Here is a 19,939-nt window from a genome sequence, read left to right as displayed (position 1 = left end):
TTTTAACTTTGACCTTATTAAGTGACGTTATTATTGACTTACATTTTTATTCTCATAGTATTTATTCTTTCAATATCATTTCTTTGTACCAAGCTACATTTTTGAATTACGGCTCTAGTCCAATCGTCGAATTATCCGTGAGCTTCTAATCGAGAGACAAAATCAATCATCATTTGTCTAATATATCACTATTGATACTGAATGGCTGTCCTATAGCCATAGTTGACACTAAACAATTAAAAATTCTTTGTTGATGATCACGGAAAAAAAGTATTGGTAGCTAGTGATTGCCCGCTGTAGTTAATTATTTATTTCACCAGGCCACGTTATATTCATTATAGCACATCTAATTATCTTATAGAGTGGTGTAATTGGTATTTAAACGAGTATTTATTTTAATAAATTTTAGGATTAATTTTTAATCGGTGTAGAATATGTCGTTGAATAATCGACCTTTCCATCCAAAGTAAAATATCTATAGACTTTTTCATAAAAGTATAAATGAATCAAGTCTTTTATAGGCTATTCGAAGCTCGATTTAAAAAAAATTCGTTTGAGCTCGTTTAATAAGGCTCATTAAGATAAATAAGTCAAGTTCAAACTTCACAATACTCGGCTTGTTAACTCGTGAACATGTTTGTTAGTAAGCTTATGAATCAATTTTTAAATAAAAATAATAATAATTTTGATATTAAATTTATAGATGTTATATTCTACTTATAAAAAATATAGATAAATTTATTAAATTTATTTAATAAAATAAAATTATAAGAATATTATAATTTTTTCTAAATATATAATTTAATTTTTTATAAATATTTAAATTTATAATTTATATTTATTAACCTTAGGCTTGATAAAATTTGAATAAGTTCGTGAATCATGAATATATTCGTTAAATAAAATTCGAACTTGACTCATTATAAACGAGTTAAAATTAAATATTTACGAATTACACTAGGCTCGACTCAATTACCCCGCTTAAAATAAAATACTCCCTCTCTGTACTATATTTATTTGTATTTACAATGGAGTCTCCTCTCGGATGTATCTAGTGGCTAGCATATGAGGTGTTGTCATCATGAGGTCTGGAATTCGAATCTCGACAAAGTAGAAGTAAATGTCTCCCTTATGTGCTAGTCATTATTTAAAATGCTAGTAGCCGTCCGTGATTTATCTCCTCCGTGTTGACCCTGGGACGAATTAACGAGACGCTGGGACGAGCATATTCGCCTTTTGTCACCTTGTATTTACCATGGAGGGAAGATATTGTACCGTTCCAAGTTTGTAACGAACGATATCAGCGATTGCTCCCATTATAGCGGATCCAATTCTTGTGCATCCTCTTCACGCTCTTTCCGCTTCTTTCGCCGCCTCCATCGCCGTCCAATCCGTTGCTCCCTCCCTCCCTCCGTCACTTACTTTACCGGCTAGTTTATGCTCTCTCTCGTTCTCTTGTTATTGTTGCGATTTTCTCTTTTGTTCGCACCGTCACTTCCTCGTTTCACCAATGTCGACCAGGATTAGGGTTTGCGCCCTTCGCCTCCATGGCGGAATCCGGGGCCCCAGGCTCGCCGGAGAGCGGAAACTCTGGCGAAGTCGGCGGCGGAAGTGCACGGGAGTAGGACCGCTTCCTCCCTATCTCCAGCATCGGTCGAATCACGAGGAAGGCCGTCCCCGAGAACGGAAAAATCGCAAAGGACGCCAAGGAGTCAGTTCGGGAGTGCGTCTCCGAGTTCATCAGTTGCGTCACCAGCGAGTAAGCCGAATCGACCATGCTCCACCTTCTCCTCTTCTCCCGCTTGATGGCTATCTTTACCGTCTCTGGGTTTTCTGCGCAGGGCGAACGATAAGTCTCAGCCGGAAAAGAGAAGGACGATCAACGGCGATGATCTTCTTTGGGCGATGGGGACGCTCGGCTTTCGAGGAGTACGTTGAGCCTCTCAAACTCTACTTGCAGCTCTACAGAGAGGTGATCATTTGGGGAAATTGCTGGATAGTCGTTTCTTTGTTCGTTTCTGTGACAATTGTTCTGGAACGTGTTGGTCTTCCAGATGGAGGTACTTCTCAAAATTTTCTAATTCTTCCAATTTTTCGCCTTCTTTTCGTGGATCGAACTAACACGGATTTTGTGTCTTTCTAATCGAAAATTTCCTCCAATTTGTTAAATCTTAAAGGGCAACGTCAAGTGTTCATGTTCTGCTGATCAATCAGGAAACTGCTGATCTTAAAGGGCAATTCATGGGAGCCTGGCGATGTGGTCGGCCATTGATTTCCCTGGTTAGTTCCAATACTCCCTTTAATCAAATTGGATTGCTTTGTGGTGCATTCAGACAACAATTCTAGCATTCAATGTAGTTGACCCTTGTCGACAACATACGAAAGGGACAGATTACTATTTTTCATCTTAGCATTATGTCAGATATGTACGCACTTCGTAGTAATTGGCCTCAAAGTACTTGAATTGAGACATTAGTCGAGTTGATTGCATTTGCTCAGTGGTTTTGGAGAAATCAGAAACACTTCCCGTTTCTCACTTGGTGGAATTGGCCACAAACCATAAAAAAGTTCAAGTAACATTGCTTCTTGATCTGACCAACATGATGTTCATTTTATTTTAGTCTTGTAATTTTTTTCTCACCCATGGAAATAATTTTAGTAACTCAAATTGCACTGATTGATCACACCAGAAGGAAATATCCAAATAGAAAGTGTAAATCCTAGGGTTCTCACTAGCTAACACTTAATACCCATACATTCTTTTAGCAAGTCCTATGATTAATATAAAGTCATATAGTTGCCATGAAATGGAATATACATAATTATTGTATGTAATTCTGATTATACATTATTCAGATTTATCCATTATTTAGATTTAGAAAAGCTCTTCAGCATGGTTATATGGAGACCTAAACAAAATTGTTTGGTCGATCTAATTAACTAGGTTGACCAAATAGGAAGCTTTAGTTGAAAAACTTCAAATGTTTGGTTGACCCAAAGGTTGATCCACTTTCAACGAAAGTGGTTATTTAAGTCCCAAACCTTTACAAGGTCACAAACAATTCAATATTAGGTTTAGTTAGCTCTAAATCTATGAATCCAAAACTCCTAATTTGAACATGGGCAATTCCACGATACCGACATTTGGTAATTAACACAAGGTTAATACTAAGTTTGAGTCTTTGAACAAGTTAACCTACATGCTCAACCAACTTCTTAAATACAAACTTCCCATCTTAATTTTTTTTTATCAAATATTGAAACACTGAAAGGACTGACAAAAAGATCTGAGTACCTATCTTGCCTCTCAGGGTGCTTCTTCTTCTTCTTCCTAAATTTGTTTGGGATGAAGCAATGAATTCTGGATGCACATGTTTTATTTGGCTAACAATAAGGCAAATTATCTAGATGATCTAAGTTTGTTTGAAAGCTCAAGAACCAAAGATTGAGAGAGAGAGAGAGAGAGAGTTGAGAGAGCAAGTGAGCAAAAGAGAGGAAGTGATCGAAGGAGAGAAATTGGCTTTGGAGGTGATTTTAGGATTTTGGTTTCACTATGATGCTAGTTAATATATTTATGTATTGCTCTTCTCCTTACCTCTATGCTTACTCTCTTGTAGAGATTCTAACCAAACACCGGTACGACCTTGAGATTATCGTACTAGATAGTTTACACCAATTTTCAACGTCATTAAGGAAGTAACTCTATAAAGTTGGGTTAAAGGGATACCCTCTGTCATTAAGGGTCCTCTAGTCATATAATCCCTAGAATTGTCTCAAATACTTCTTAACGTTAGATTAATGTTATTAAGTAAAGAGGTAACCTAGAGAATCCTATTAAAGGGATATCCTCTGTCGCTAAGGGTTCCTCGGTCATACAATCATTAGATTACGCAAGTCACTTCCTAACATTAAGTTGGGAAAAACCTATTAAGGTCTAACTAGTTAATCCCTTTGTAGTGAAATAACCTGCTTTCAAGAGGATTGTTCTAGAAAGTCCGGTTAAAGGGATATTCTTTATCATAGGGTCCCACGGTCATATAATCTAGTGCTTCTCCATAAGACAATCAATCCACCACAATCCATATATATACACCACACACACATTTTGTCAAACATGTACAAGGCATAATACAATAGAACAAGTTATAAATATATCATAGAATAGGAAAATGGTCAAGTACATAGTTCATACATTATCATTACATCATAATTACTCTCTACATTCTAGATTGGGAGAATCTACTTCATAGAGAAGGAAAAACAACCCAAAGACACAAACTAGAGAATACTTACAACCCCAAATTTGAGAGAGGAGAAGAAGAAATACTTATCGAGGAGATTGTCGACGTCTTTGGGACCTTTCCTTTCTCCGAAAGTGGATGGATCGTCAAGATCGGAGGAGATGGAGGTTTTAGGATTCCCCTTAACGGGAAGAACTCTTCCCCAAGAAGAGGGGTGGAACCTCAAACCAAAGATAGGTCAAAAGTGTTGAAAATCCCTTGTTGTAGGCAAGGGGCACAACCCCTGCCTATTCGGGCACACGATCATGCCTCAAGGCACGGCTGTGGCGTGTGTGTCGTGGCCCAAGGTAGGCACGGTCATGTTTGAGGGCACTGCCTGCCCATGGGTCTCTCTGGAAAAAAAGAGGCTAGACCGTGCCTTAGGAATATAGGCATGGTCGTGCCTCTGGGCACGGCCAAGTCGTGTTTCCTACTGTAGAAGATGGCATGGTTATGCCTCATGGCACGGCCAGGGCGTGAGTCTTGGCTGGAGCGAGGTACGACCTTACGTACATGACCCCGATGATGAGGCACGACCCTAGGTACATGGCCTTAGTGATGAGACACGACTTGCGTATATGGTGCTGGTGATGAGGCACGGCCCTGAGTACATGGCCTTGGTGATGAGGCACAACCCTGAGTACATGGCCCTGGTGATGAGGCACGGCCCTGAGTACATGGCCCTGGTGATGAGGCACGACGCCTGGGTACATGACCCTAGTGATGAGACACGGTCATGCTTTACTGAATTCTCTTTCAAATTTCCTCTAATACTTTTTTTTTCGAAAACACGTCCTATCAATAAAAATAAACAAAGAATAGTTTTCTAAATAAAAGAAGTAGAAGTATGATATAATAATTAAATAGGATAAAATAAATATAAATTATAATCATAAAATACAAGTAGATGCACGTCAAATAATATTAATGTTTAAATATATATATATAATCTACCTTGACAACAACTTCCTAACTTGCTTACACTTCTTTCAATCTACTATGCAAGACCAAAAAACATTGAAATCAATGTAGATTCAATTGGCCAAGGCAGAGAACTTTTCCTTTAAGTTCCCACATGATAATCCCGCACATCGCTGTTTGATACAATCAATTCGTGGTAAACCTCCTACTTATCTTCAAGACTTACTACCATTATCATTTGTCATCCATTTCACCTTTTTATGAACCTCTCGCGTACACCTTAAAGGTGTTTTTTTAGTTCTCAATGGCAATAGGTTCTCCTGAGAAGAATGACACATGGACCTTGTCAACCTTCCTTCTAGAAGTCAACAATCAAATACGAAGCCCCTAGGGGCTTGACGCGTTGCTAGAAGGCATGTGTACGTTGTAAATATTTTCTTAAATACTTGACGGTTTGCCCTTAATTTTTATTAAACATGTTAAAGGTGGATGAGACATGATTTATCATGATCGATGAACCCAGATTGTTGTTGGGGGCTGATTTTCTCCGTGTAAAAGATCATTATATTAGGATAAAATGGCTATCTGTATCGGATCATGGGATAGACTCGACCACGGGCTGGGTCCTAATTGGATCCGGCCCGAGCCTGTAATCAGGTCAATGGGTTAGTTACCCATTGACCCGGGTCATGGGCCGAAACTGTAATCGGCCTAGTTCAAACCTATTTTTAACCGCCAAGTGCTGGTTCAAACTGGCAGTCCGATGGGATTTTTTTTTGTTAAAAATATTTTTTTAGAGTAAGATTCAATCCACATCTCCTATATGAAAGCCAAACTTAATCATCTAGGCTATAATTATTATTGTTATCATATGTCAGTTAGTTTACTAATATCTAATTAATAGTTTTCTTTATAAATTTGCTACCAAACGAACAAATACTATGGGAACGAAAAATGAAAGTGAATAATAATGTCATAAAAGAATTTAAAAAATAAGAAAATTATGTGGGTTTTGATTCTCTTATACCCTAAGGGATACATAAGTAACTTAAATAAGTGGATAATTTTTTTAGATGAATTTATAATTTTAAATTTTAATATAATAATCTTAAACTATAGTGAACCGTGCACGAATCATGAACCGGAGGTTTCAAACCGTGAATCGTAGTCATCTTGAATGGTTAAGGTTAATACTTGATCCCCATGAACCGTCGAATCGACAGTTTCAAACCGTGGTCAGGGTTACCGTGGGGCTAACAATAAATGTTTGGGATGAGTGATATTATTTTTTGCTTCAATAAACCCAAATTGCCACTCCTAGATGGATATAAAAAAGTTACATAGCAGGCCCCTTGACATAATTTACCAATTTATATCTTACCGTGAGATTGATGATATCTATTTGGGATGAATGATATCATCTTTTGTTCTAATAAACTCAGATTGCCATATCCTAGGTGGATATAAAAAAGTTACGTAGCAGCCTCTATTGGTGGAGTTCAGGTATAGCATTTAGAGAAATAATAAGAGGATAACGTTCAAATCTCAAATGGAATTAATATAAAGTCGTTCGATGAGTATTAATAAATTATCCTCTGGATTTATCCCCTAGGTAAATGAGGGTAAGGCTGTATATTTTCAAATTAGTTGAGCATCTCAACTATCAAAGAAAAAAAAAGTTATATGGCTGAGGTGAGAGTGTTGATAAGTTAGTATGATAATTGATGATGGTATCTTCCCCTCATTACCTTCCAATGGATGGTCTATGCATATGATTTAATTCGCCCTATGGATTGCTGTAGTTGATACATGTATGAGTGGATGTTCTAATAAGTCTTAGGGTTATTTTTTGACAGATATAAAATGTCTTATTGGATGTCTGACTTCTCCCATCCAAAAGGTCATTGTGCTAAGGTAAAATACCTTCTATAATTACTCTCTTTCAGAGATTCTGAGCCTCCCTTGAGGTGATGGCTTCAATTTTTTTTTTTATTTGCTCCAATGTTGGTGGCTTTATTCATACATAGATTCACCTTGTATGACTGAGGTGAGAATAAAAACGGGTTTCCGTTATTAACCTTTGTGGTCGACAATAACTTGTTTAACTTAAAATATAAGATAAATTTGATCAGTTCAATGATACTTATATTTATTTAAAATGATAAAATTTTATTTTTAAAAAAATAGAAGGAAAAAAAGTATCATTTGCATGAGGCTTAAACGTATCATTGATAGCCTCGTGTATTTAAAATCTTGATAGACTTATAGCTAAATTACATGAGGCTTAATAAATTTAGAGAAAAGGCAAATGTTGATAGCTAGTAGTAGCACTATTCAACGCAATCATCTTCATTACCAAGAATACTTGGTCTAGTAGTTAAAGGTACCTTTGAGAAAAAGAATATTGTATATAATTCACTTTAAAACTTAATTGAATGATCATCATTTTTAAGATTTTTAAGCCCATAGAAAAACATCATACTCTTTATTTCAATATCTTCAGTTAGTCTAGAAACACGGAATGAAATGCAATAGCAAATCAAATATACAGTCACTAAAAAGGAACAATTATTGATGTTCTCTTGCATCTAAGGATTTTCAAAATTGATCTTAAATATGTATATAATTGCCGCTAGATATGAATAACAATTAGTGTTAAAAAAAATAGTCCAATAATAAAGATCACAGGCTTAAAGTGTTTCCCTATTACTCATTGCTATCTGCCCAGCTGTTTACTTATAAAGAGATGCATGCATGAGGCAGCTATACGATTTAAAACCAAGACCTAAACAGCTCATGTTGTCACGGATTGGATCGACCACCAGAATGATGCCATCAGTTTCTAGAACTTGATTGAAAAATCCAGTCCAATATATGTAAAAAAAAAATGATAGGAATGGAGCATAAGATCTAGAATTCTATCACAAAATTGAACAGATGGTAGTAAATTCAAGTTTGAAGCATAGAGGAAGAGAGAATATTGTCAATTCATTTATTCTACAGAGGAGAAGTCACATGTAAGCTTCCACCTGCAACAGTGGCAGCAACAAAATTGAACATTGATTGTAATGTGAAACAATGAATTGATATACCAATCTCAACCCAACCTCCAGACCGATTTAGATGCTCTCTATATAATGTATATACACTAAAAGAATATCTGTTCGACTTCAGAACCCGGTGCATTATACAAACTAACCTGGAGGATTACACTATTTGTCCTATGCAGGAACAGGGACATCTTCTCTTAACAGACATTTGCATAGCTTAATCATAGGAAGGAAAGCAGAACTCAGTCTTGTCTCCAGTCAATGAATGAATACATAGCTGGCCTGGTGGGATCTGAAAATTTATATGAATTCATGGAACTAGTGCTTCAAACTTATCCCTAGCTATAGTGCCCCACAGAATGCTCCAACACTTGTTGGCTGGGGCAGATCATCTCCTTTACCCTTATCCCATTTTTGTAGATCTTGAATGTAGGCACGACCCTCACGCTCTCAGACTTGGCGACAGCAGGACTCTTGTTGATGTCGACCTTCAGTTCATGCAGGGAAAACATCAGGCGGAGATGAGCACGAGCATTTGGATGTGCCCAATCTATGATAATAATGATGGCAACGATACCTTGAAAAAATTTGCAGATGGATAGTGGGTGCACAATGAATTAACGGATGGTGAAATCTGGGAACATTGCAGATTGGATGTTGCCATAAAGTAAATGATAGAAGTTCCTGCAGTGTCAAAAACTTGAGGTACATTGTATAACAGTAATCTATTGAAAGACCCCTTAATATATTCCGATTTAAAGTTATGTACGCAAGTGCAAATGGAAGTTAAGCTAGCACAAAGACATGAGAAAGATGAGGGAAAATATCTCACCAGGTAAGCTGATCGCAGCTTGGAACTGCTTCAAACTAGTAACTTCCTCGGCGTAGCCTCCAAACTTCAAATTAGAGACTCCGCCCCGTGAACTTTTCAGTGCAACTTGTGCATGAGACAATGCTTCAGCCACCTCAGTATCTGCTGGAATTTTCTCGCTGAGAAGTTCATAATCTCTTACAGATTCAGACCATCGCTCAAGCTGATTACCAAGCATGGAAACGATGAGAAACCAATTCTTTGTATCAATTTTTAATGGATGATTCATATCTTGAAGTATCCAGATGATAAAAGATTTCACCTTGGCATTGGAATCAGCTCGGCGCAGAAGAGCCTTGATGTAATGGGGTTGGATTTTGAGGGCTTGGTTGCAATCTTCGATAGACTTCTCCCACTGTCCAAGCTTTGACCGGCATGCGGCTCTATTGCAAAGGAGGAGTGGGTTTGATGGATCAAGCCTGAGCCCTTCACCATAAGCTGCGCTGGCCTCTGCAAAATTTCCAGACTTGAAGAGCTCATTCCCCTGAGTCCGAGCTCTTGCAACTGACTTGACATTGTTAAAAATCAATGTCAGTTCCATATTTCTGGGATCCATCCTCCTAGCCTTTTCAGCTAATTCAACTGCATTTTCAAACCTGCAAAACTCCCACTTTTTGCTCAAACGTTTTAAAAATCTTTTTTATAAAAAAAAATACAAAAACTCCAGCTCACCTTCCGAAGAACATATCAACTTGTGCACGAATAATGTAGATGTAAGAACCTGGATGCATGCCAAAGACTTTGGCATCCGAGTAAAATGGAGGTTTTTCAAGTCTAAGCGAGTTCGAAGAGACTGAATCAGCTTCATCGATCTGAAGAATCCGGAGATGGGCTTCTGCTTTTGCTGCCATTATCTGAAAATTTTCAATTACATATGACTTCTTTGCTCAATTGTTCTTGAGAGAATTCAAAAAAAAAAAAAAAAATTAATGTACCGTTGGAGAAGAATCTGCTCCTGCTGCAATTGCTGCGTCAGCTTCCCTTAATGCACTTTTCCAATCACCAACCTTTCTCGCTTCATCACATATGCCTAAATGCCTCTCCAGTGTTTGCAGCTTTTGCAATTCTCTAGTGTCTGGCTGACCCCCTGTTGAAAATAGGTGCTGTTTTGCATCCTCTATCTGCCCTAACCTGCAACGAGTAATAAGCGAGTGTAATTGCAGAAAAGAGACTACTGAACAACACCGTGTATTCAGTGAAGAATCATGAAAGAATAAACTAGGTGGCAATATCTAGCACATCTTGGGCGTTTCACAGTATTGTGGGAAAGAAACAAAATACAATCCATACTGTGGTCTGTCGCTGAAAATGACAGTGTTTGGGGGCCATGAAACATGGACGACGTTTACAGAATCATCAACTATAGCAGACAAAGGTCAAGGCCCGAGAGGGTAGTAAGATCAAAGAAACGCAAATGATTGACAACACCAAACAGCAAGGCATGAGTATGACATCCTCACTTTTTTTTACCTTGTTCAATCTACACAACCAACTGGTGTATAGATTTTCATCGAATGAGCACACACCAAGAACACAAAATCATTGCAAATTGTTGGTTGTTTTTTAAAAAAAAAGGGGTGAATTTCGCACAAAGATCAAAACTCATCGATCGTAGGATGAACATTTTTTTAAAAAAAAAAAAAATGTTCGAATGCATTTTAGGAGAGACGATTCTCACCGCAGGTATAGATTTGCGAGGCGATGGTGCGCACGGCAGCTCGATGGATCCAGCCGGACTGCCTCCTCGCACTCCCTCACCGCCTCCCCCAACCTCCCCAGCCCCGCCAGCGCCGCCGCTCGGTTGCTCCGGCAGGCAGCATTTTCCGGGCACATCGCCACCGCCTTGTCATATAACAGCAACGCCTCGCCATAGTTCCCCCTCTTGTACTGCTCATTCCCCGCCCTCGTCACCTCTTGCGGATCCACCCTCGCCGCGGCTCTCTTCGCACTCGGATCCCCCCGGCTCCCCGTTGCTGGATCGCCGCCCGGTCGCCCCCCGCGCATTATGCTTCCGTGGCCATAGTTCCCGGTGCCGGAGCCAAGCACGTCGCTCCTCGCCGCCGTGGTCCTCGGCACCATGCCCGTGATCTTCCCCGAGGGGCAGATGTTGCCTGCGGGAAGCACATTCGTCAGCGGCGAGGTCGCCGAGCTACACCCGCCGCCGAAGGCGGCCCGCGAGGAGAAAATCAATTGGCCGGATCCGGAGCGGCGGTGGGAGGTCTTGGAGATCCTGCCGCCGTCCGCGGCAGCAGTGGGGCTAGTCTCCTCGGACCTGGCGATCGGCAGTGGTCGTCCGGGGGCGGATCCGGAGGAGCTAGAGCTGCTGCTGGTGTTAGCCCGCGGACGAAGTGGGGAGACGGGGGAGCCGAGGATGCCGCCACCACCGTCGTCGGGCTTGTCCTTCTCCATGCCCTTGTCCGTCTCCGTCCCTTCGCGGAGAACCAGAGCGGAGCCGAACCGGTTGGCGACCGGGTCGACCGCGCCGGGGCGGAGCATTAGGCCGGTTCGTTAGAAGGGCTACTGGCTACTGAGATGCCGTCACCGCCTCCGCTCGCCCAGCCACGAATATAACTTCGCCAGACGCCTCTGCTTCGTATCAGAGCAGCAGACGAAGGTAAGCAAAAGCACCCAAACTTTTAACACCCACTTACTTCTCCTCTCTCTATCTCTCTACTTCGTTTCTCTTCGTCGGTGCGTAGGGTGAGTGAATATATACTGAAACAAAATTTTGAAAATATTTAATTGTATAAAATGAGAAAATAATAAAAAAAAAACGTAAGTAATATTCGTGAGTGTTCAGGCAAGTAATTAATAATCTCCCAGCCTTCCATACGACGATCTAGGCGAGAATATTCCATACGTTGGCTATTTCTGGCCACGTCAGCCGTACCTAGACGAGAGGAAATTACTCGAGTACCCCTGGGATGGATGCGAGGAGAAAGAAGCAGGTGAAGGAGGAAACGCGGAGGCATTTCGGTAAAGTAGAGCAGCTGACCACGTGCGATGTGCCGTGCCAACTGGGTAAGGGGCAAGCGTGGCCGCCAGCTAGCCCTACTCTACTCTCGGTGTCGGATGACGTCGACGCAGATGTGATTCCACGGAATATTCCTTCTCGGCCAGGCGAGTATCCATTTTATTTCCGGATATTAGTTATAAATTTATTACATAAATCTATCGTTTCATCGAGCGTATATATTATTTATAAATACAAATAAAAAACAACTATTTTTAATGATTCAATTTGTATTATTTATAATATTAAAGACATTTGATGAGGTACGCCAGGAGTAATTGGACGGCTTATAAAGAGAATAGGTATTCGGCAACTGCTAGACAAATTTAATTAGATGGATAGAGCCATATGACTTTCTATGGGATGAGTTAAACTTCAACCTCAATTTCTAGCACCAACACAGCCACTAAACTTCAAGATGCCTAAAAGGAATATTTGTTTAGGAGGCAGGCACGAAACTCAAGGTCGAATCATAAAAAAAATATTTTACGTATAATAGATAGATTCAACGTCGCATTGATATTGTTGAAAATGTCACCGGAGATATAAGAATTGGTTGAATTAATATTACATAATAACTCAGACTTGAGTAGATAATTTTAAATTATTAGTTAGAAAGGTTAGATCGACCTGAGCACGAGTGGGACTAGATTAAGCCAAGTACTCTTGAGCAATGTTATCAAACTTGTGAGTTGACTTATAAACTCATACAAAATTATGAGTTTATTTATGAAAATTGAATGAAATCGTGATAAAATCATGTTGATTCTGTTCGGAATCTGAGTCAGACGGAGGTCGGCGGAGATGACTTTGGTGTTGACGGAGAGGCGACTTTGATGCACCCTGTGTATGCACGTCCGAAAGACTAGCCCCCATGTGGCACTCCAAGGTCTGTAGTATGAGAACTAATGGCACTCAAACTCTGCACACACTCAGAAAAGCATCAAAACGTTAGAGACTAAAAATCAGGGAAAAAATTCCCGACGCAGGTCCTAGCTTCGACGCTCAAGTCAGGTCATTTTCCCAGAATAACAGTGTACGAAAGAAAAAGAACTATCGAAGACGAGTACGTATGTGCACATACCTAGCCAAGGAAGAGGACTTCCCTTTTTATATGACGCTGCATACCTTCAGAGTTTGACTATTGTCAGAGAATGTCGAGTGGTAGGGTATGTTGTGTGAGAGAGGATGTACGGTGACCTCCTATTATTGAAAGGAAGGTTCTATTTACAGGTGATAGCAATCCACTGGAATATTCCCTAGTGTATAGCAGTTATTCTTTGACAGAAGGTTATGATTCCCTAACATTGTTGTCGCTTAGCGCTTTCTGTCCCACCCGGATTCAGCTATAGACTGCTCAGGATGACTGTTCAGATGTACCACCAGGCTTGAGCCTTGATGAGGAGGATGAGCTGTGGCCAACAGACCAGGTTTTATCTGAGACCGTGGCGAGGGACCCATCTTTCACGCCTTGATCGCTGAAGAGTCGACCGGGAGTTGTCTTAGTAAAAGTACCAGACCCATCTATACAGCTCGAGCTGGGGAAGTCTGATCAGTCGGGGGCAGGTCAGGAATTAGTCCAAGCTCCATCTTATGCCGTAGATCTGGGAACCTGCCCTAACTATGACCGACCAAAAATAATGCTGCTAATGATGTGAGGTGGTATAACTCCCTTCTTCTCTTAATTATTGGCTGTCACATCCCCTTGACTTTCGACTATCACGTCCCCTTGACTATTGACTTCATGGCCTTATCGGACCCCTCCTTTATGCACAGTATCATGTGTATTAGAGTAAAATCAGATCAAAATAGTAAAATTGGATCAAAATCATAAAATAGCATTTAAACTCGTAAAAACATGATTTTTGAGATAATTTTATTAATTTTGTGTCGTTAATAAAAGGGGATCATTTTGGACAAAACGATATCATTTTGGGATGATTTTATATTTGCACTTGTCTATGAATGATTTATATTAATTTGTTTTCTTGTGTTTTATTTATCTTTGAATTTAAGCTTTAATTTAGACTTGAATTTATATTTATGTTGTGTTTTCATGACAAGTATTTGGTTAATTAAAAGTTTTAAATCATGAGTAATTTATTATTATATGAATTAAAATATTCTATATGTAGATTTATATTATAATTTGGATTAAAATATTTAATGATCAATTAAAAAGAATATATCATGTTTTTTTTTAAATTGATTTAAAGTATGATGTAAAATCTTATGATTTTACAATTCGATTTTACGATCCGATTTTATGACTGCTCTAGCGATTTTACTTAAACTCTTGATTTTAACAACACTGCTCCTGAGTGACATGAGGCTAGATGACTTCCTGAGTCGGAGTGACAAGTTGGCTATCGCTCGAGCAGGTTGCTGAGTTAGGACGCCAAGTGTTCGAGCGAGTTGTCAAGTCTGAGTCAGCCAAGCTATTGAGTTGTCGAGTGTCGAGCTCACCGAGTCATTGCGTCGCCTCACCACCAAGTTGGCCGAGTAGCAAAGTCATTGAGTCCAAGTCCGGAGGAAGATGAGTACGAGTCGAGAAAATGGGTTGCTATTGCTTGAGCTCCGAGTCGAGAAAAGGAAGATGTCGAGGTCTACATTCGACATAATTTCTTTAAATAGATTCATTTCTTCTGACTGTATTTCGAGGTTTCGTTAGATGTCACTTTCCCAGGATATAATAGGAAGACCATGTAAACAATAAACATTGGTTGATTGTGGAGAACTGAGTGTGTACTTGAATACTATCACAAAAATGTTGGTGAATGACATGCACACCAAAAAGAGAATTTTTGAAGGAAAGGAGGATGATATACAAAGTTTACCGACTAATCTAGCATTCGACATGCACATATCGTACTTGTACACCGGTCATCTTTGATTCAGTATAATTCTAGATAGTACAATCCTAATCCTAAATTTGTATCCTCCTGTAAGAACATGCAAGAGAGATCCACACCTATATATATATATAACTTTAATGTGTGACTAAATATTTATACACAATGACTTTTAGTTCCAATCAAATTTCTAATTACAGATACCACAGGATTGGAAAAACTAATGGCATTTCATTTGTTTGTTTTTTTTAAAGAAAGATGTGCGCAGGGAAGCACATCATTTTTGGAAGGTACACTGAAGTGTACTCCAAGCTTCAACTCTGATGTTTGAAGTTAGAGTTCCATGTTACTTGCAATGATTGAAAAAAAACAATATATATATTATCACTCAGTCAATCTTTCTGGTTATAAACTTTTACATTAAGTTTAAAATACTGAGGAACAATGATTCAAGGCCAGCACAAGTTAAGCCACTTAAAAACTTTTCTGAACAGTCAGAGAAGGCCTTTGACCTCACAAGTAGCATTAATTTCTTGGGCTCTTTCCACGCACAAAGTGATGGAAAAGTAGCTTGGTGTGGTCACTCGAACAGGTTAATGAGGTCACCATTTGCCTGTGATCAGTTGTTGAGTTGTTGTATAATAATTGGACGAAGTCACACTACATGCCAGCACAGAAAATTAATTACATACTGTTTTGATTGCTTTCGCCCTCAAGATCAATTTGCAGGACTGAGTGTTCTTTATGCTCCGAACCTCGTTAGATTCTCAAAAAAATATTATTTGTCTAAGAGAGGAGATTTGGAGGATCCGATGACAATGCAGGTTATGAATCAGTCAAATTTTAATTTGTTTAAATTAATTTTATAAAGTAATTGAGTCGAACAAGTCGACTTTAAAATGAATTAAATTATTAAAATAGTCTTCACTTGAATTTGATTTATTTTATATTATTAACCTCACGATTTAAACTTTGATTATTTATTTTTTTTATATTTTTAAATTGATTTAATTAATTAATGAAATGTTGACATCATATAGATTAGAATTTTATTAAGGAACATAATTTATAAAATCTTCATAATTTTAATTTATTTGATTAACTCACAATCCTAATAACAAATGAGAGCTTGGGTGAACAGTAAAAAAATTGAGAGTTTAAAGTAGTGTAAACAATCTCTTATAAAATAAGAGATCCTGTTTTTGAGACCTGCATCCTAATGACAATACACACATTTTAAAATTTTATTTCATAAAACATATCACAAACGTATGATAATTTTTTAAATTATTACACCATAATCGTTGAATAAAATAAAAATTTTCATAAAGAAACTATACTTTCAAATTCGTAATTGAACTTTGAAGAGAGGGTTTATCTAACCTCACAAGGCTAGCCTTTATAATATCCATATCGAGATATATTCGAGACGATTTCATTAAGCCACCAGTTTTTGTCTCCGATTTAGTACTAGCCAAATGTAGAGATGATGCAATCTAAGAAAGGAAACCCCAGCTCGACTTTGTGTTTATGAATAATAATTGTTGTAGTAGATATGGGAGCTCGTACGTGGCGTAGTTAAGTTAAAGGTCACGACGGTTGGTCAAAAGTAAAGCGAAAGTGTAAGTCAAAGATATTAGATCGGATCAATACCCCAGCATAGCCTAGTCGGGACCAGGCTTCACTGGCTTGGTCCAGCTAACTTCTTCAACTCGGTCACCTTGGCTCCCTTAGTTTGATGTTACTCGACCTCTCCAACTCGGTCCACTAGGCTCCCCTAACTTGGTCCACCCAACTCTTTTAGCTCGATCTTGCCCAACCTTTCTAGCTTGGTCTCGCCCAACCATACTCGACTCTTCTAGATCGACTCAGACGGAGTTTCTCGAGAGATAAGGGGAGAACGTGTGTACTATAATATACAAAGAATGTGGGGAGATAGGGAACATTGGTAATGGAGTGCATTGTATGTTTATGTGGCCACCCATGACGTGATTGTAGGGGAAGGTATAGAAAGAAGTCCGCTCCTACGGTCGCAGGTATGCGTACATACACATCTAAACTCTTCTCTTCCATTGCTTTTCTCCTTCCCTAGCCCCATGTGCTAACTTGAGTGTTGGGGTAGCACATGAGTGTTGGGGTGGTTATGCCGAGTCTAATCTCGCTCGACGCTTATTCTAACTTCTTACCATGAGTTTTACAAGTATATATATGCACCTAGGTGTGGGTTTTGTAGATGCTAAAGCATGAAAACAAAGAATATCAAAATTCTTAAATTGTAAAAACTTATAGTAATCTCTTGAAGACAAAGAATAAATTTTGTACTTGCTTATTATCATAAGAGTGATCATAAAATTAGAAAGCCCTTTACAAATCCATGAACCAAATTCCTCATCTTGCTTAGACGTTCTTCTTGTCTCTCTACCTCTTTTTCTCGCATTTTTAATGAATGACTTGGACGCATATATAAAATGGAAATCCCCAAGAGTATAATGATAATTTTTGCTTATTATAACATGCATATGATGGGAACCCCACGTTTGCACGTTCCCATTACCAATCTCCAACTCATCCAAGTCAAATCACTAAGGCTAATTAGTCACAAAAAAGACTAAATAAAATTGTCACATAGGCAAGTCACAAAGACTATACAAGAATCAAATCACAAAGATTATATAAGAGAAGTCACAAAGACTATACAAGAATCAAATCACAAAGATTATATAAGAGAAGTCACAAAGACTATACAAGACTATATATACAATAATCAAGTCACAAACAATATAAAAGAATCAAGTCACAAAGACTATACAAGAATAAAGTCACAAACACTATACAAAAGTCAAGTCACAAAGACTATACATGAACATCCATTTCATACATTAGGAAAAATTATTCGTGTGACAGCAAACATACTAAGCGATTAATGTTAAGAAGATTGTTATAACTTACATAGCCGCTCTCTGAGCAATGAATACTAATAAATTTGTTACACTTTACTTAACCGCTCTTTCAAATGAATCAGAAACATCCATATCTTGTTTTTATCTCAGATTAAATCATTTCCATCAGTACGAACATCTCTAATCCCTCCTTACAATAATTATATCTAGAGCATGTTTCATATCTCTAATTAATATAATTATCCACAATAACATTTATGTACTTAATAAAAAATATAATTAGTCGACTAATAAATAAATGCCAAAGATGTAATTTATCTTAATCTTTCTTTTTAGCTAGAATATATTCATTTTAATCAAACGTTTTCTTTGTTATGCTCCATAGACTAAATCATCCATAATCAATAGGTTACATGCTAAAGTAGCAGGCACTAATTAGAACTTCAAGTTAATTAGAGTAAAATTAAGATTAACTTACAATCTTAAGAGTCTCACATAGTTGAGAAACAGAGATATATTCTCTTACTACCTTTATTGTTACTATAGCACATGTGGTATGAATCACATGTCACGATTTTATTATCTTTATTAAAAAAAGTGCATGTTTTTCTCAATTTTAACATCATACAAACTTTGATCTAGACATACTTAAGTGACGTTTGGCAGTGCCCGTCTTGAGGTGATGAGGGTGGGGCCAATGCACAAGGCCCCATCTTCTTGGTGGGCCCCATTTTTTAAATTTTAAAATAAAATTTTAATATTTTTCATAGAATTAACGATATCAATGAAAAAAATTTAATTAACAATGATCTAATTTTAAATTATAATATATTCTGGATGTTTTTATAAAAATGCCAAACAAGCACAACGTTTTATTCCTCCACCTCCACGCTTCTATTTCTCTAAAACCCTAAAAGCCGACGCTACCTTTTGCCCTTTGCAATTTTCCTTTTTGAATCTTTCACCCGTGTCGACGCCAATGCCAACGCCGAAGGCTCAACAGGCTTTATAGGGGGTAGACAATGTGCCGGTCGCGCGAAGTCACGAATCCTAGTGATCTCAAGTGTCATCATCACAGATTAACAATTTTACAGTCACCTCTGGTCTTCGTGGTCGTTATCGTAACATCGGGTTGGCGTATTAGATTTCCATTTCTACTTAGGCATCTATAATCAATTAATTTGCTTAAATATGTTTGATTGGCGTATCCTTTCCAATTTCCATTGATTGCTGGTTTTATCATCAATTAAAGTTTTTTTTCTCTGAAATATGTGGTTTTTGGATATCAAATTAATAGGCTATTAATGTAAGACTCATGTGATCAAAAGACTTGTTCTGCAACAAGTCTGATGTGAAATATGTAATTTAGTTTGTTGTCTTTTGTTTACATCATCTAGTGAATAAATATTTGACAACTAAGCATTGTGCCATTACATGAAAAACAGACTGGGACATAATATCCATGAATTATGAATATGTGATTTAGGTATTACAAAATATATTACACAGACATAATACAGTATGGTTAGTACTTAGTAATCCAATATTTTGGTGGAATTCATTTTAACCATATACTTTATCGCTCTTGAGAAAATTCATTCATAGTCACTAGCAAGAAAGAATACTGATTATTATTAACTATTCCGGTGACTGTCGTATCTGCAAAAAGAAGTTTTTCTAAATTAAAGTTATTAAAATCTTGTTTGAGATCAACCATAACCTAAACAAGATTGAATGCATTAGCGATGATTTCGATTGAGAGTGAATTTTTAGAAAAACTCAATTATGAAAGATTGATTGATGACTTTGCAGATAAAAATACAAGAAGATAAATTTTTCATAGTTAATTGTAATAGTTCTTTTTCATTTTCTAATACTGATTATTAGCCATGTCGAATATAATGTTTTTATTATTATGAATTTTAGTTTATGTGTTCTGTTAATGAATTATTTATATAGTATTGATTTTATTATTTTTATCTGAACTTAAAGGGCCTATCTTTTTTTTTTGCACCAGACCCTTCCAAGTCTAGGGCCGGCCCTGACGTTTGG

General features: G+C 37.9%; 1 protein-coding gene and 1 pseudogene across 1 annotated transcript; one reads left to right on the top strand and one right to left on the bottom strand.

The window, feature by feature from the left end:
* Positions 1 to 1,435: 1,435 nt before the first annotated feature.
* LOC122022778 lies at positions 1,436 to 2,498 on the top strand (annotated as a pseudogene).
* Positions 2,499 to 8,284: 5,786 nt separating this feature from the next.
* LOC122022772 (TPR repeat-containing thioredoxin TTL1-like) lies at positions 8,285 to 11,798 on the bottom strand. Its single transcript, XM_042580887.1, has 7 exons — positions 10,801 to 11,798; positions 10,058 to 10,253; positions 9,795 to 9,976; positions 9,385 to 9,718; positions 9,084 to 9,285; positions 8,829 to 8,935; positions 8,285 to 8,739 (listed from the first exon to the last, which is right to left on the bottom strand). Exons 1-7 carry the CDS (start codon positions 11,616 to 11,618, stop codon positions 8,590 to 8,592), a joined length of 1,989 nt encoding a protein of 662 aa, XP_042436821.1. The 5' UTR covers positions 11,619 to 11,798; the 3' UTR covers positions 8,285 to 8,589.
* Positions 11,799 to 19,939: the final 8,141 nt, after the last annotated feature.

Source organism: Zingiber officinale, chromosome 1A (genome assembly GCF_018446385.1).
Source record: "Zingiber officinale cultivar Zhangliang chromosome 1A, Zo_v1.1, whole genome shotgun sequence".
Taxonomy (NCBI): Eukaryota; Viridiplantae; Streptophyta; class Magnoliopsida; order Zingiberales; family Zingiberaceae; genus Zingiber; species Zingiber officinale.
The sequence above is the reverse complement of the archived record's forward strand: the minus strand, read 5'-3'. Positions and strand labels throughout refer to the sequence as shown.

Bases quoted from the DNA above. Each gene is read 5' to 3' on its own strand.
- LOC122022772 (XM_042580887.1), bottom strand. From the start codon at position 11,618: ATGCTCCGCCCCGGCGCGGTCGACCCGGTCGCCAACCGGTTCGGCTCC. The intron at 10,254-10,800 runs GTGAGAATCGTC...TACTCGTTGCAG, and splicing joins CTCGCAAATCTATACCTGCG to GTTAGGGCAGATAGAGGATG. The intron at 8,936-9,083 runs GTGAGATATTTT...TTGACACTGCAG, and splicing joins AGCTGCGATCAGCTTACCTG to GAACTTCTATCATTTACTTT.